Raw genomic sequence first — 15,829 nt, 5'->3', positions numbered from 1 at the left:
TCTTCTCCTCCATTTTGTCATTCTCTCTTCGCCTCGTTTTCAACTATCTTCCAACCTGCTTCCTCCAGCTCCCTCTATTGACTCTATTTATCTGCTGTTAACCCCCCCACCACCCACCGCCAGCTACCCCCCAGCATCCTCCTCCTCCTCCTCCTCCTCCTCCTCCTCTCAGCTCAGCCTCCCACCCACCTCCCATCCGACACATCATTCTGAGGTGAAGACGAGCCCAGCATCCCTCAGCCGCAGCCTCGTTGCGGATCCCTTCCCTCATTCCTCACAGTTTAAACACAGCCAGCTGCAAGGTCAAGTGCGTTATATTGATGTGTGCATCTCTCTCTCTCTCTGTGGTTTACTGGTGCTTGTGTAGGTGTGCTTCTCCCGCTCTGTGTGTGTGCGTGTGTGAGTGCACAACTTAGATCAGCGGTTAAAGAGATTCAGCCCACAGCAGCGAGCTGACCAGCAAGGTCAAGGCCAACTTCAGTGGCAACACAAATTGTTCCGCTCGGAAATCCTTCCTTCTCCGGGGGCACGCAGATCATCCTGCACCCCTGCTTATACTTCCCACAGTTTGAAAGGCCTCTGACATAGACAATTTGTCATTAAAATAAAAAAAAACGCATGACTGCTTTTATTTTTTTGTTTGTTTAACAAAGTGGAAACTGAGGGGGGAGCTTAGCGCTAATTTTACGCTTTGTTCGCTTTAATTCTATTAGCCGTCATCTTAAATGTTTTCCATTAAAACGTGCGTGGATTCCCTGAAAGGCTAAATCCCTTTTAACCTATTCAAGTCAGATCTTCTCTCATCCACGTGAAGAGTTGGCTGTAACGACACCCACCTGAAAACGGTGCCTCGCAGCATCCGTAAATATTCAAAAAGTGTTCCGATCCACATGTAACCTGTGAGTCTTCAGTTTCAGTATTTCACCCATGGCACAACTCCCGGTCTAATCTATGTCCGCGCCTCTGCCCGTGCATTCGTCGAGGGATTAAAAGAGAACACAAAGCGGCACGGAGGAGGCCGCGTTGAAATACTAATTGTGCGTTTTGTGTGTCTTTTAAGATTGCCGTTGATGAATCCGATGGGAGGGATGTTGTGGGCGGGAGGTGTTCGCTGTATTTGTTTACATGTAATTTTCCCACCAGTTTACCAGCCGCGCAGCACATGTTGAACTGATCAATTCTGCTTTCACACACAGCAGGTTGCTCTTCTCCCCTGTACCCTGCCTGCTCCGGCTTCTTACTGTATGTCTTGTTGTTGCCATGCTGCCTCCCCTCCCTATCTCCCTCTTCATTTGAGCTCTCCCTTTTTTTTTTTTTTGTTTTTTATCTTTGTGCATTTCTACCTTTCTGTGCCTCTCAGTCTCTCGCTGTGCTAATTTCTCTCTATGGCTGTCACTGATTTGCAGCTCTTGCTGTCTCTGCATCTCTCTGTGGTTCCTTCATACTCTTACTCTCTTGTTATACTGCACTCTCTGCTGTCACTGCCTCTCAGGACCTCATTTTAGCACTCCCCCCCCCTCTTCAGTGCTCCTCTCCCATACTTCATCCCTTCTCTTTCTCCTCATTCGCAGGTCCTTGCCTTCGATTCCTTTCTTCTTGCATCTCTCACCGTATCCAGTCCTCTCCCTGTCTCCCTGCTTCTCTTCAAAGGGGCTCATACTGGGCTTGGAAATCCTGCTCTACACACCTGAGACAGAGCCTTACACAGTGATGAATCCACATACACTTGCAGCGTGGCTACCTGACTTTAAGAACTAAAGCACACACACACACCAATACTTGTGCACTCGCCAGTGAAAACAGCTGAGACTCAGTGGCTTCACTGAAATGGGCTTTTGAATGCAATTTTCTTGACAGATTTTGCCAAATTGCTCTTCTTTTGTGCGGACTGTCTCTATTCTCTGAACAGTCGCAACTTTTCAAAATGGCTATATTTCAGAAAAATTTCTGATGAAAGAATTTTAAGGGGCATACGAGTTTGGAGGCCTTTCTTCAAGTTCAATATATGACAATCTTTAAACCTCCAAAATATTGAAGAGAATACTTTCACCGTACAGGACTGAGACACTGTTCGGAGGTGTGTAAGACGGGATGACTGACACCATCCACTCAACAGAAAGACTACATTTGTTGCGGAACCAGTTAGCAGATTGACTGATTGGTAGATTGAATCCTGAGTCTTAAAGTCTCGCTCCAGTCAAAAATGTGTTTTGGTTTTGTTCCTTCAGTTGGATGTTTGAGCTTCAATGTGCAGAGTGATGCATGTGCAGAAGGCTCAGCAGGTGTTTGCCACAACAAGCGTGGGCGTAAGACTGCGCAGTATATCAGCATATTTCAGCATCTGCATCGCAATGTGCTCATGCACAATGCCCACATCATAGGACATCAAGGTCAAGAAGGCAAATGAACTCAAACATGTGATGTTATAACTTTTTGCTGCTTGATACAGAAAGAAAAGTTGCAAAGTTCTTATTATCCATGACTTGTCTACAAGAGAAATGTGTCTGATATGACTTTATTTACACTTATTTAAGCGATCTGGGATACATGGGAGGGTGTGGCCTGTGAGAGACATGCAGGTTCTGAATGCACAGCGAACTTATCACAATCATCAATTTATCAACCAAAGCAGGGTTCAGGTTGTTTGATAGAATGCACTCTGCTACAGAATCAATCCAATTATTTTTGAATGATAGGGGTCATTGGGGCGATGAATGGTGATTATTCATTTCCAAATAGAGCTTTTCAACTTATACCTGGTGAAAATGTCTGTATTTTTTTTTTGTTCTTTTATCATAATACAGTATATATCGGAGAACACCAAAACATTGCAATGTCAGTTTCTTTTTAAATATCATGCAGCCCTATTAGGGAGCCAATCATGGTCCAATTTGCAAGTGTAATGTGGACACATACATGAGAATGGACTTTTTGTGAAGTAGACAAAAGTGTCCAAGGTTTAAAGTTTTGAACAATTTTGCATATTTATTGACTGAGCATTTTTTAATGAAGGCAGAGTAGGTGTAATGTTTTAAAGAATGCCTCATTAAAGAACCGCATTAAAGAATCTGTAATGATTTAACCCAACTTCGGATACAATGTATTATTGAATTCATAGATTTTTTTTATATGATTTAAGATATCTGGAGGGAATCTTTAATAATTGTCTGACTGTTTAAGTCAGATATCAAGAAAAAAAATCAAATTTTCCGGCTATTTCCAGCATCTCAAATGGTTGGATTTGCTGTTTGCTATTATTGTAGGTTGCAATTTATTGTGTTTTTGACTGTAGGTTGGACATAAAGATGAATAGCAAGACACCACCTTTGGTTCTGGGACACTGTGATGTGCATTCTTCAGCATTTTCTCACTTATGGTAGTCAAAAATATGAAGAGATTAATTAAAAAGTATCAATAACAAGAATAATCATTAGCTGCAGCCCAGTGTTCAGCCTAATAAATTCTCCAAACATAGCTCCTTCATTGCTGGTATTATTAATCTCCATCATATCAGTTATGGGCAAAATAACAGACACTATTTTACTTTTTTTTTGGCAAAAAATCCCATGAAAGGAGTAAAACCATCCATCTCATAATGCTGTTTGACTTCCCTACTCTGCCTGTTGCCCCAAGCCCATTTGTCCATTAGTGATGATGTAATTCTCTGAAAATGGCTCAAAAACATATACCTTCCCTGTTCAGAGAAAGACTGAATAACTACCCAAAACAGCTGGGCAGCAGCTGCAATTTTCAGCAGACGTTACTCAGGATGAAATATTGTATTGTTTGGGACTATTTTCAGCAGCGAATTTGGTGCAGCTGAAAATAAAACATCAGTGGTGTATTTTTTTTAAGTGGGACTGAGTCAAAATAAACAATACTGTCACCCGTTCAACCAACAGTTCATTTGTGGGTTATAAGAGCTCAGATGCACTGACGAATAAGATATATACGGCTCTGGCAACTAATAAAAAATATAATATATCTCCAGCCATATTGTTCAATACCAGCCTCATCCTAGCACACATACATGTTCTGCATATACGAGCAGACACACGTGGGTGCACAGGCTCTACCCATATGAAACTCCGTGTAATGCATATTACACAGGATACACAAGCACAAAGCACACAGTGATGACTTGGATCCTCGGATCAGAGAGGTGGCTTACGGCATTAATGTAGACACACATGTATTTTTATTGAAGCGTCTTAGGAAGCCCTCCAAGACTCATTGGAAATGAAAGCATCATGTCTCAGACATGCCTCCCACCCAGGGACTGCCTCCCCATTAAGTCTGCACTACATGCGAGGCCCCTCTCTCCTGACACAGACACAGATGTACCTCAACAAGCCGTGCCGGTAATGAGCGGGTGTCAGAACTCATCTCCCCCGCTGTGCATACACGTTCTTCATAAGAATGTGATAATTGGAGACGACAGGCAGCTTAGGGAATGACCATTTGAAATTGAAATCTAGAATTACACCGAAGGAAAGTGTTCGCCGGCTGAACTCAGGATGGAGAGGCAGAACCTCATTGATCCCTCAGCACATGCAAACGCTGCACACGGGAAATCCTTTGCTGAGAGGCAGCAGTCAAAACACCTCAAAGCCGGTCAAAACATTTCCCCTGCAAATTATACTCAGGCTTCGCAAACATTTGCATTTAGATGCGTCATGCTTTGACTTAGCTTTGAACGGATGTTTCATTATGCTTGCTTTAAACAGATGGAAATATTGATAAAAGAGAGGCTGGATCACAGTGAGTCAAGCAGGAAATTCATTTGTCAGAAGCTCTTCAAAACACTCTCATCTGATGGGAGTCATATAAGGAGAACAAGTGTGATGAATTGAGATCACCTGTTGGCAAATCTTATGCAGTGTCTTTGTGTATTTCCAGGTAGTGGGCACAGGCAACATGTTGTTTTCTATCTTAGGAGTCATAAACAAAACAAAACTTCTCTCTCATAAACCTACTTATGTTACCAATGCCACCACCCTCCTCCCCCTCAGCATCTGTTCCTCTTCTCCTCTCCTGTCCTGCCCTTCTTTATTCTACCTATACAAACCAACGCCTTTCTGTCACTGACTGTAAAATATAGACAATAAAGTGAAGCCAATGCTATAAACCTGCATTCTTTCTAATCACCAGAAGGGGGGTGACACCACTGGTTGCAAGGAGAAGTCCCGCTGTATGTAAGCTTATGAGTAATTGACCCTACTTCTAACTTGATTTTATTGCCCTAGTTAACAGTTTTCTAATGAGTTTATGGCCTCAATCGCTTGTTTCGAGTCTTCTACAATCAGTGCTGCCAGATGTGCAAGAATGATCGCATTTGTATGATAATTTAGCCCTTTGTACGATAGACGATCAATACTGCCAAAAGTGCCATCATTTATGGTAATTACCTTCGCCAACTACTGAACTGATTTCCACAAAACTTGGATGCAGAATGGGTTTCGGCCCAGAATAGAGCCATTAACTTTTGCTGTGGATCCAGATAAATTGACAGATCCAGGATTTTTGTCTCACTTTCTTGAACATTGTGAGATAGGGTCTTTTTCAACATTTTCGTTAATGTCTCTATGAATGAGTACAAAAGGAGACTGTTGGGCCTTGCAGAGGTATGCGCTCTACTCAGTGCCATTCCAGTTTGACCACTTTGAGATGCTCACATAAGTAGTTGGTTTAAGTCTGAATCCTAAGTCTCACATAACCTCTTTCCAGCCAATCATGCTCAGTGCATGCTGTGACAGTGAACATGATTCGACAGCACAGCTGTCGTTGTGTCTCCTGCTGCTCGACACTTAATTGAGGTGGAGCTTGAACTTTCTTTCTTAATTATGCTGTGTTGAAGTTGAGTTGTTTTGAATGCACCACTAAGCCCAGTTTACTTTTTGTATTTAATTAGTTTAGCTTATGGCAATAACTGTTTTCATGCAGAATACGAACAGGCTTCGAGTCTTGTAATTTAATTTTGTAATGTAGGCTATTATTTTTTGTTTTGTCAGACTGAATGACTAATGTGCACCCCCTCCCATGCATCATAGTTACATCAGCTTTCTTTGAGAAAAACTGATGTTGGCAGATAGACATTTATGTCTATTTATTTGCTTGGTTATGAGTCACAGATGATAATTTCACCTAAAATTATGATCGTTTTAGGGCTCTGGAAAAATCATTTAATATCTTCCATCTGGCAACACTGTCTCCAATAATGGGCTGATTTAGATAAAAATGGACAACCTTGTGATTGACAAGTTGCTACTAGAGCAATTGTCAACCAGGATAGAGGTGTAGCAATGTATGCACCCCCAAGCTCCACTCCTTGTCCAAATATGGTCACTTCTAGCTCCAAAAAACAAAACAAGATGGCGATGGCCATAATGCCAAACTCGAGGCTTCAAAATGTTACTGTTGCTTCTATATGCTCTCCGTTACCCAGTTATCCTCTTTCTCATGACTTGCACATCTCTCCTCTTCTTCCCTTCATTCATGACTTTTTTTCAATCCCTTCCTCCATCCATCCAGCCCTCTGTTTCCTTCATCTACACTCACCTTGTTGAGCGTGATGACCGCCTCCTGGTTCACTCCGGTGATGTTGAACGTGTCCCCAGTCTCCCCCTCCAGGATGGTATATTCCAGCTTGGCGTTCTCGCCTAGGTCGGCATCAGTTGCCGAGATACGGCCTATCTCAGCCCCCGGGATGGCCAGCTCCGACACGGAGAAGGACCACATACCTGAGATAGACAAATAACGGCACATGTTAGTGAATTTCATGCACTGATACACTTCATTTGTCAGTTAAACATTTAATTTTGTCTTCTGACCCGCTTTCAAACTGCCGTTCTCCACCTGTGCCGAGCCAATATTTACAATATTTCACTCAGATAAGAAGAGGCATTTAATTTAACAGAACCGAGAGGATGAAGGAGAGAGATAAAAGAGGAGAAAGGCAGAGTCTGCGTCTGAGCGCTCGCCCGGCATTGAGATGTTATTAAAAGCCAGGTAAAATATGGCCAGAAAACCTGCAGTTAAAAAATAAATTAAAAGAAGCTAGGATTAAAAAAACAGAAGGAACAGAAGAGATAACGAAAAGGCAAAGATTACAGGTAAGAAAGGTTGCTCTGTCTGCCTCAAAACATTTGAACTTGATGATATGAGCTAACTATTCATCAGAAACAGCCACTTTTTGGGCCAGTCCTCCCTCCCGCTACAAGTATTAGCGAAGATAACGGGCTCTTTCATGTGTGCTGCCGTCATGTTTGGGCCCATTAAAGCAGCACATTATTACAGTCCTTCTGCTGCATTTGCAGTTAATGTTATAGGGACACACAGTACATTTCTCTTATGATTCACCCGATGCACCTATCTGATGAAAAATATGGAGTAGCAGACATGGCGTGGAACATCTGTGAACTTCCATTAGTGTTGAGACACATATGCACACATAATTTCAGATATCCACCTCCCACTTTATTTCAAACTAGCACACACACACACAGGGACACACACACCGGCCGCCGGCTGCTCTGACAAGAATAAGTGTGGCAGGAAAGATAGAAATTGAGCGAGGGAAAAGGTAAGATATCACTATTTGGCTCGCACACACGGAACAGACAGGCTCATTCAAACGGAGCTGTTATCTGCTCAGCTAAAGCTAAGGGAATCAGATAGACCTGTAAATGTGAGCGAGAACAACATTCTCCAAACACGTTGGGTTGACAGAATAAAAGATAGCCAGCACTTCAACATGACAGTATCTGGGCCAACGCGCAGTCAGACGAATTCGGTAAATCTGACGACATCACAGCGAGACTAGATGTGAGGTTCTTTCAATTTGTGGATCAGGATTAGAGTTTCCGACATCAAACGGGCCCCGGTGACTGAAGTTATCAGTCAGGGTGTTTGATTGTTCTCTTTTTTAAGTCTGTTGATGTCACGTTTGTAATGTAGGCTTAGTCGTTAATTTTAAAAACAAACAGGGGCTTTTTCACCCCAACAAGTCTTCGAACCTAAACCACAAAGGCAGCTCTGAGTTGCTGCATGGGAGTTTCCTTTGTTGTCTGACATCGGGAGGTTGGCGGCCAACAGAACATTGCGTTGTAACGAGATGATCTGTGTTTTTCACTTCAGCTCTCAGTGGTTTTAAAGGATAAGTTCACCCAAAAATGAAAATCATCATCTACTCGCGCCCATGCTAATGGACAGTAGGGTGAAGTTTATCCACAAAACATTTCTGGAGCTTTACAGCAAAACAGTGTTGCAGCATTCTCGTAAACAATTGAAGTAGATGGGGACTTATTTTAAAACCAACAAAAACAAGCAAAAGAATTACATGAAATGGCTCCATACAGCTCGTCCGGTGTAATCCAAGTCTCTAAAAGCCCAGAGATCTGAAATTGATTTAAAGAGACGTCATTTACATCCCACCTCAGAGAGGGTGCATGCTAGCTCTTTTAGCTAAGCTGCTAGTGATGATTTGTGGTTTAAAAAGGGTGTAAATGACGTCTTTTCAAATCAGTTTGGGTTCCAGAGACCTGCATGACGGTGGATGAGCTGCCATCGGCATGGAAGTTGGGAGATAATGGCTACATTTTACTTATCCTTTAATGTTGCTGTGGTTTTGTGATCATTACAATGATGTTTCAGTTTTTTTGAATGACCTGGTCTGTCACTGTATTGGTGACTTTTGGACAAGCAAGAAATTCCTGACTATTTGGATTCTATATATTATATTTATTCAGTAAATAAAACAAGTAAAAACATTTTTTTGTCAATGTTATCTCCCAGTATAAGACTCCAGATACTTTTTCAAAGATTGCTGTACACTGGTGGAGAAATAGTTATATATATATTTTTTATATTGAGCCCAAAAACATTTGGAATCAGCAAAGCATGTGTAAGTTTTACTTGTAGAATGTAAACGCCCTCAGGTTGTTAAAACTCCAAAACCATCACTGAGTATTGATAGGAAGCAGACTGTGCACAGTGGTCTCCAGTGTTGAACGATCCACCCCTATCTTTTCCCTGAGGGCTTGTCTACACAGGAGGCCGTGTTTTTCACTCATCCATCTCAAGGAAAAGATACACCTCAGTTTAAATCAATACAGCAATCCACATGAGGGTCGTGTTTCGCTCATGTATTACATGACATGACTCAAAGAGTATGTTTACGCTTCCAGTTGATTTTCTTCTGTTTTACACACGCCACTTCAACACTGCTAAAACACGAATGGCCCACTCTGAGTACTGAGCCTGAACACATCGTGTGCAGACACTGACAAAGGACTAAAGCGGCTGCTCTGCTTACTTAGCACTGTTACAACACCACCTGTGTGGACAGACTGTCAGAGGATTTGCACCTATACACTGAGCTGCCATTGAGCTTTTGGCATAAAGCTTTACAGGTGAATTACCTGTTAGACAAGCACTTTTGATTTTGCATGTAGCGTTAACTATATAATGATGCACACTGTGAAAAACATCTGAAGAACATTTCTAAAGTATGCAAAATCTCAGTTTAAAGGTGCAATATGTAAGAATTGGACACCTGTCGAGTTCAGACTCAAAACAATTTGGGGGCAGAATTTAACCAGAGTAACTGCTAACCGTCACTAATTGTAGCTGCTGTTTGCTAGTTAGCTCAGTTAGCTGTGTGGCTAGTAGTCGGAGCTCGGGGCACCGAGGATTGTTGGTGTTAGATCACTGGCATGGGAGCTTTGGACCGGGACAGGGTTGGGCTAGCTGGTTAGCATGCTAACTTTAGGTGATATCTCTGCAACACAATACATATATGTAATAAATTTAAAGCTGCTGTTTTATCATGTTCTATTGATAATTTATTTAATTTTTGGAATGTTTTCTACTGAAATTCTTACATATTGCACCTTTAAAACAACTGGCTCTTATTCCTACCAACTACGATTCATTAGCTTCTCGTCTGGAAGTCACTTCTACTGTTACCAATGAACCTGTTCACCTGTGGAATGTTCCAAACAGGTGTTTTTGGAGCTTTCCTCAACTTTCCCAGTCTTTTGTTGCCCTTGTCCTAATTCCATGAAGTTTATGAGGTAAAGTGTGAATATATTGGGTTTATAAAGGATTAGCAAATGATCACATTCTGTTGGGGTTTGAATATTGTCTGTACAGAATACGGACTCTCCATTTCTGCAACAACTGAACGCCACGGCAGATTCCCACTGACGAAACAAAGTATCACCCTCGCAGTAAGGACATCCATTTAAAGATAAGCTATTTAGCGGTGTTTCATACTCAATAGGATCAGTAAGTATTTATAGATTACAAATCAAATATTGTACACAATGGTGCAAAGATGAATAGAAGTAGCAGACAGGAAAAAAACAAAAATCAGTAACCCTGTCATTTCCCCAGCTGACAAACATGATCAAATTAAGAATCAACTTGTTATTGCTGCGGTGTTAGAATCAGTGTATTTGCAATACAACAACCAAGATGGATGTGATGGGATTAGAACAAATCAGTTTTACGTTTTTCAATAAGCCACCCTTCAGAATAAAGTTGTTTCCCGGCTATGATCTCCATGTTTACCCCATCGGCTCCTTTAATTGCTGTTTTATTGTCAGAGGGAGGAAGTCTTTCCTGAAAAATACTGTACAAATCAAATTTACTATTTGTGTATTTATGTATTTCATTTGTGTAGGGACCATGTACAATATTAAACATGAATGTTTTTATTTGAGGCATTGTACCAGGGTTAGCCTGAGGATGATTTTCATCAGCAGCCTCCTGGCAGGTCACAATTAAAACATCCACAAAGTGACAGAGCGGCACTAAGCAAACCAGACAAACAAGACAAAACACATAGTATAAATTACACACATGCACCTTGTCAGCATCATGAGCATGTGAGACAAATTAAAAGCAAGAATGTGTACACCAAGCAAAATGAAGCAAGCACAGCACTAGTCCATTTGACTTTAAAACTACTGGTAAAACTACAACTCTTAACAGTCTCGTAGGATGTTCCACTGAGCTTTCACAGGGAAGGCTGACTGCCCACAGGCAGTGCAACGAAAGGGTACAGTACAATCTCCTACATGAGATATTCTTGTGGGTTTACAGTTTTTCAAACTAAAGTTAACAAAGTCACGCAGTGGAGGAGGGGCCGAACCATTTAAAATTCTGTACACAAGACACAGTACAGGAGAACAGAATAACATTCTCTAAGCCCAGAAGAAGATGTTTCTCCAATGTCCTGCAGTGACGATATCGAGTCGGCTTTTCTGCCAGAATTGTTAAGGTTTGTTTGACTCCAGTAGTTTAATGTTTCTCCGGCCTGCCCCCAACATGTAATTTAATAAGACATGTGGGGAAGGATCACAGCCAGTATTTTTAAGCTTGGTGTTTATAAGCTCAATCAACCCACTGAAGTGCAAATCCTGGCTGCACCCACAGAAACACTGCTTCTAATTTGTCTAAAATTTGCCAAGTTGTATTAAATGGTTTTCATCATTTTTTATATTACATGTTTTCTTAAAACTAAGATTTGGAGCCATGATTACATAAAGATATATACATTCAGTAACTATTTCAATCTTTTCAACCCTGAAAGATATAATATGTAGGAATTCTGCATTAAAAGGTCTAATAACAAGTACACAACTGCACAATTTTTTACATTATCTCAAATGTTTCCAACTAACCTGGAGTTGTTTACTCAAGTTTACTCAAGGCAACAGTGTGCTTCATGTGGTCTTCAGTCGCTACTTCTAGGATAAGGATGTTGGCGAACATAACTAAACTTAACGCAAAAAAAAAAACCTTAAGCATTACCTCATCTGTGAACATGCCTGAGTCGCATCAGATAGATTTTCATCAGCAGTAGTGGTGCTTTAATGGTGTATGCATCATCAGCGAAGCAAGTTTGACAGCAAGAACATTTGTGGCCCCAAACAGTCAGTTTACTTCACTGTACACTAGCCGTGAGCTAACGTTAGCGAGCAACGGCACACACCGAGGGTGTTTGTGTCTGTGTGGTTAAATTCAAGACAACTTTTGGTGAATACATTAATTTCCCCTCCAGCTCCAGTCGGCAGTCAAAATTACAGAACATAAACACCTGAAAAATCAGCTCTGCGGAACGCTTCTGCAGTCAGGTTGAAAAACAGAAGTGGAGAAAATCCACGTTTTAATCCCAAAAGTTTAGAAGTAATCTAAATATAAGATGTCAACATTGTGCATTCATTTCAGAAAAGAGCATACCTTTTGCCTTGCTAATTTCCAAGCTTCGACTTGGTCAGGTCACTGATTTCTAGTAGAACAATATATAGGAAATACATATTACAGTGATTCAGAAGTGTATACAGATGGTTCTAAAGATGAACACGGCAAAATGAGCATAGGAATTCATATACCAAAAGAGAAAGCAGCTTAAAAGATGGCAGTAACAATAGCTCAACACTGGGTTGACAAGTCGAGTCGGACAGAGTGGTATTATGCATAGATTCAGTTGCTGTGCTCCTAAGTATAAAATCTTTGAAATCAATAAGAGAAGATCTACTGCTAGAAACTCACTAGAGCCTGTTCAGACTTCATATAATGGAAAAGGATGTAAGAGTCTGTTGGCTGCTGCTCATGTAGGCTTTAAGGGAATGAAGGGGTAGACAAAATGGCCAAAAATGCAAGAAGCAAGAAAGATATTGTGGGAGGGTAAATAGGAGGGAAAAAGTCATTCTTAGTAAGGTTTGATCAGACGGGTCTCAGAAAAAAACTCTGAAAATTCTCTCAGAAGAAATGTAGAACATATTCGTAGGGAATGCAATCACCACAGGAAAGAGAGGGAACAGCTGCTACAAAAGGATTAGGAAAACAGGTAGAAGATGGAATGTAATCACATTTTTGAAGGATACAAGGTTATATGACAGACTCTCTCAGTTGAGCTAGGCTAGATTAGATGGTTCACTGTTTGGTAGGCACTACTGTTAAACCATTTCTACATACTGAGGTACAGTCAAGCCATAGATTGCAACCACCCATAAAACCAGAAGAAGAAGAAGATGATCAAGCCACTGTGCGATCCTTTCCATAGTGATTGATTCGCCATGGATCTTTTGGAAGAGGTTAGAGTGCAGAAGAGACAGATAAATTGCAGTGTTTCCCACACATATATTTTACTTGGGCTGTCCACCCAGGTATATTAATGGCCTGTCCGTATATTTGCTGACCCATTTTGGTATTTTATACTTTTCCTTTTTTTTTATCCATCTGAGAGTGCAACAGAGTGGCAGTAGTAGTGTGAAGAGCACACTGTGAATCTCAGCCCAGATAATCTTGTATTTGACTGATAAGATACGATAAGAAGTCTGACAGGAATGATGAACAGGCTTCTTAGTGGAATAGGAATTATAGATCCACAGCACCTGCAAAGCTGCATCTCCACGTCGCCGCCATGTTGGCCCAGCTGTCTCAGACTTTATTAGCGTTTTCCTTGGGTGGCTGCCGCTGTAATGGCTGCGGGATGTTTGCCAGCCGATTCTCAATGGAGATTATAAAACAGCAAAAGTGACACAAATTCGCCACTGACACTCCAATGGGATTTGTTTTTCATAGTTAAATATGCTTAAGTGGTTAGCTGCACGCTAGCACCACAGCATTTTCTCGGCACACATAGCGGGCAGTAAGTGTGACAGTGGCATTCAGCTTACTGCCGGCCTCGTGGCTCTAAAGGGCCCTGACTTGGATCCATTACCATACGCTGCTCTCCATACTGCTCCTGTTTCTCTTTTTTTTTACTTTACTTCATCTACCTCCTGCTGAGCAACTATTTCCTCCTCCTTCTCCACCTCTTCCTCTTCTGCAATTTACTCAAGGTATTACACTAGATGCTCTCAAGAACTGTTTCCCACTGCTTTAAGTGTAACGCACAGGATGTGATGGTTTGTTTCAAAGCACTTAACATAAATTAGAGACTAATAGCTACTGTACTTACTTAAAGAAAAACAGGAACAAGTAATTTAAGGTTACTTAAAAGTACTCACTTAAAAGTATAAAAAGGACCTCACAGTTGGATATGAAATGAACTCCCACAGTGCTGTAATTCACACTGACAAATGTGTTACTCATTACTATTCACTTTTTATGTCCCAGAATTAATGTTGTTATGTCATTTCTGCTCTCTGTGTATACTTTCTTATACTGTATTATTTTCTTTTCCAATCACCAAAAGTGTCACTTTCCCTACATTCGTGTACTCAAGAAAAAAAATTGATAAGTTGGCTCCTGGTCTTGTGAGTGATCGCAAACACCAAATGGGATTTTAAGCTTGATCAATCCACTGATGTGTGAATCATTTCAAGCCTGTAAGAGCAGCTTTTCATGCAATTCCATCTCACAAGAATTATGTGAACATGCTACGAATTTGCAACGGCTAATACATTTTGAGAGAAACTAAATGCTGCCTGAATGTTTTACCGACATGATGAGTAAATGTGCAAACTGTTTTTTATTGATTTTACCTGCTAAATGTTCACAAACAATGTATTTCATTTGTTTTCCTGCGATACTCCCTTAAGGTTAAAGGAGCGCTGTCTAAGAAGTTTAGTCTAAAACACTCAATTAACTAAAATCATCAACAGAATGTAAAGAAATAACAGTGTTTAACAGTGACTTTAAAGTATAGTAGTAGGAGTAGTAGTAGTATTATCACATGATCAACATTAAGCCAAAACTGAAACCTTACCCCTAAGTGCTTTTGTTGCCAAAGACTAACCACACGCACCACTCAGGATACAAACCCTGCTGTCTGCTGGCACAGTCCTGCACAGCTGCTGTGACTTGTAGTTAATGAATGTAGCACCTTCCAACACTTACAAAAACATTGTTGCTGGGGAGCATGATCCATGCAGCAATTATGTTTCGTGATTAAGAAGTTATTTTCTAATGTATATATTAGTCCACAGGTTTTTTTTTTAATCTAAACTCACTTAGTGTAAGCGGGGAACAAATTAGCATGTAGAAAAAGAACCAGGGAATGGTGGTGTTGTTTTTGGATTATTTCACCATGACCAGATTCAGTGGTTGAGGTAGAAATCAGAAAAATAAAAATTGGCATTTGACTATCTTTCCAATGCTCGTCATGTTGTTGCTCACGTGTTTCCTCTTTTCTCTATCACCTCCACCACCATCAATGTCTAGACTCCATCAGGTGGGTGTCCTATACCTGCACAGCTTCGCTACCCCCATTAAGTGACGTCAGGATGGAGTTTAATCGCCATCGCTATTTTCACTTCTCATCTTTATGTGCACATGTCAAAAAAAAGGGGACATCCTTTTGACTTAAACCTGGGCCCTACATTGACATGCTTGGGTGTTTAAATGATTCATACCGCCAAAAGTTTTGCAGCAGCGACATGGCTGCAATTTAATCCTATGGGGCCGCTGTTGTTGAGTTGTTGCAGGAAGATTTAGCCAGCTGAGGCAATCTGGTGGACCGATTCAGAAACTTTTGGTTATTATGAATCATTTACACGCTAAAACATGTAAATATAAGGTCCAGCTTTAAAATGGGACGCAAAATAAAGGAATTGCTGCATCTTACAAGGATATGTGTGCTTCCAACTTGGTGGCAATGGTTGGTGTTTGTCCCTCTTCCTGTTTTTAACAAGCCCTGTGCACAAAGCCAGCTCCATAAAGAAATGTTTTTCTGGGCTCAGTGTGGAAGAGCACAACTGGCCAGCGCAGAGTCCTGACCTCATCCCCATCCAACACCTTTGGGATGAATTAGCCTTTGAGCCAGGCCTTATCAGAAACCATCAGTGCCTGACCTCACTCTTGCTCTTGTGGCTGA

The 15,829-nt window shown here is 41.1% G+C and overlaps 1 protein-coding gene across 2 annotated transcripts in view; it reads right to left on the bottom strand.

Moving 5' to 3' along the window:
- Nucleotides 1–15,829, bottom strand: part of cdh24b (cadherin 24, type 2b) — a 172,938-nt gene that overhangs the window by 41,192 nt on the left and 115,917 nt on the right. For both annotated transcript variants that reach the window (XM_084368131.1, XM_084368132.1), the window contains exon 6: nucleotides 6,559–6,740. In XM_084368131.1, coding sequence (XP_084224257.1) covers nucleotides 6,559–6,740 — 182 coding nt within the window. The remainder of the gene's footprint in view (nucleotides 1–6,558; nucleotides 6,741–15,829) is intronic.

The sequence above is a fragment of the Pagrus pagrus genome, assembly GCF_965226575.1.
Source record: "Pagrus pagrus genome assembly, chromosome: 12".
NCBI lineage: Eukaryota > Metazoa > Chordata > Actinopteri > Spariformes > Sparidae > Pagrus > Pagrus pagrus.
The sequence above is the reverse complement of the archived record's forward strand: the minus strand, read 5'-3'. Positions and strand labels throughout refer to the sequence as shown.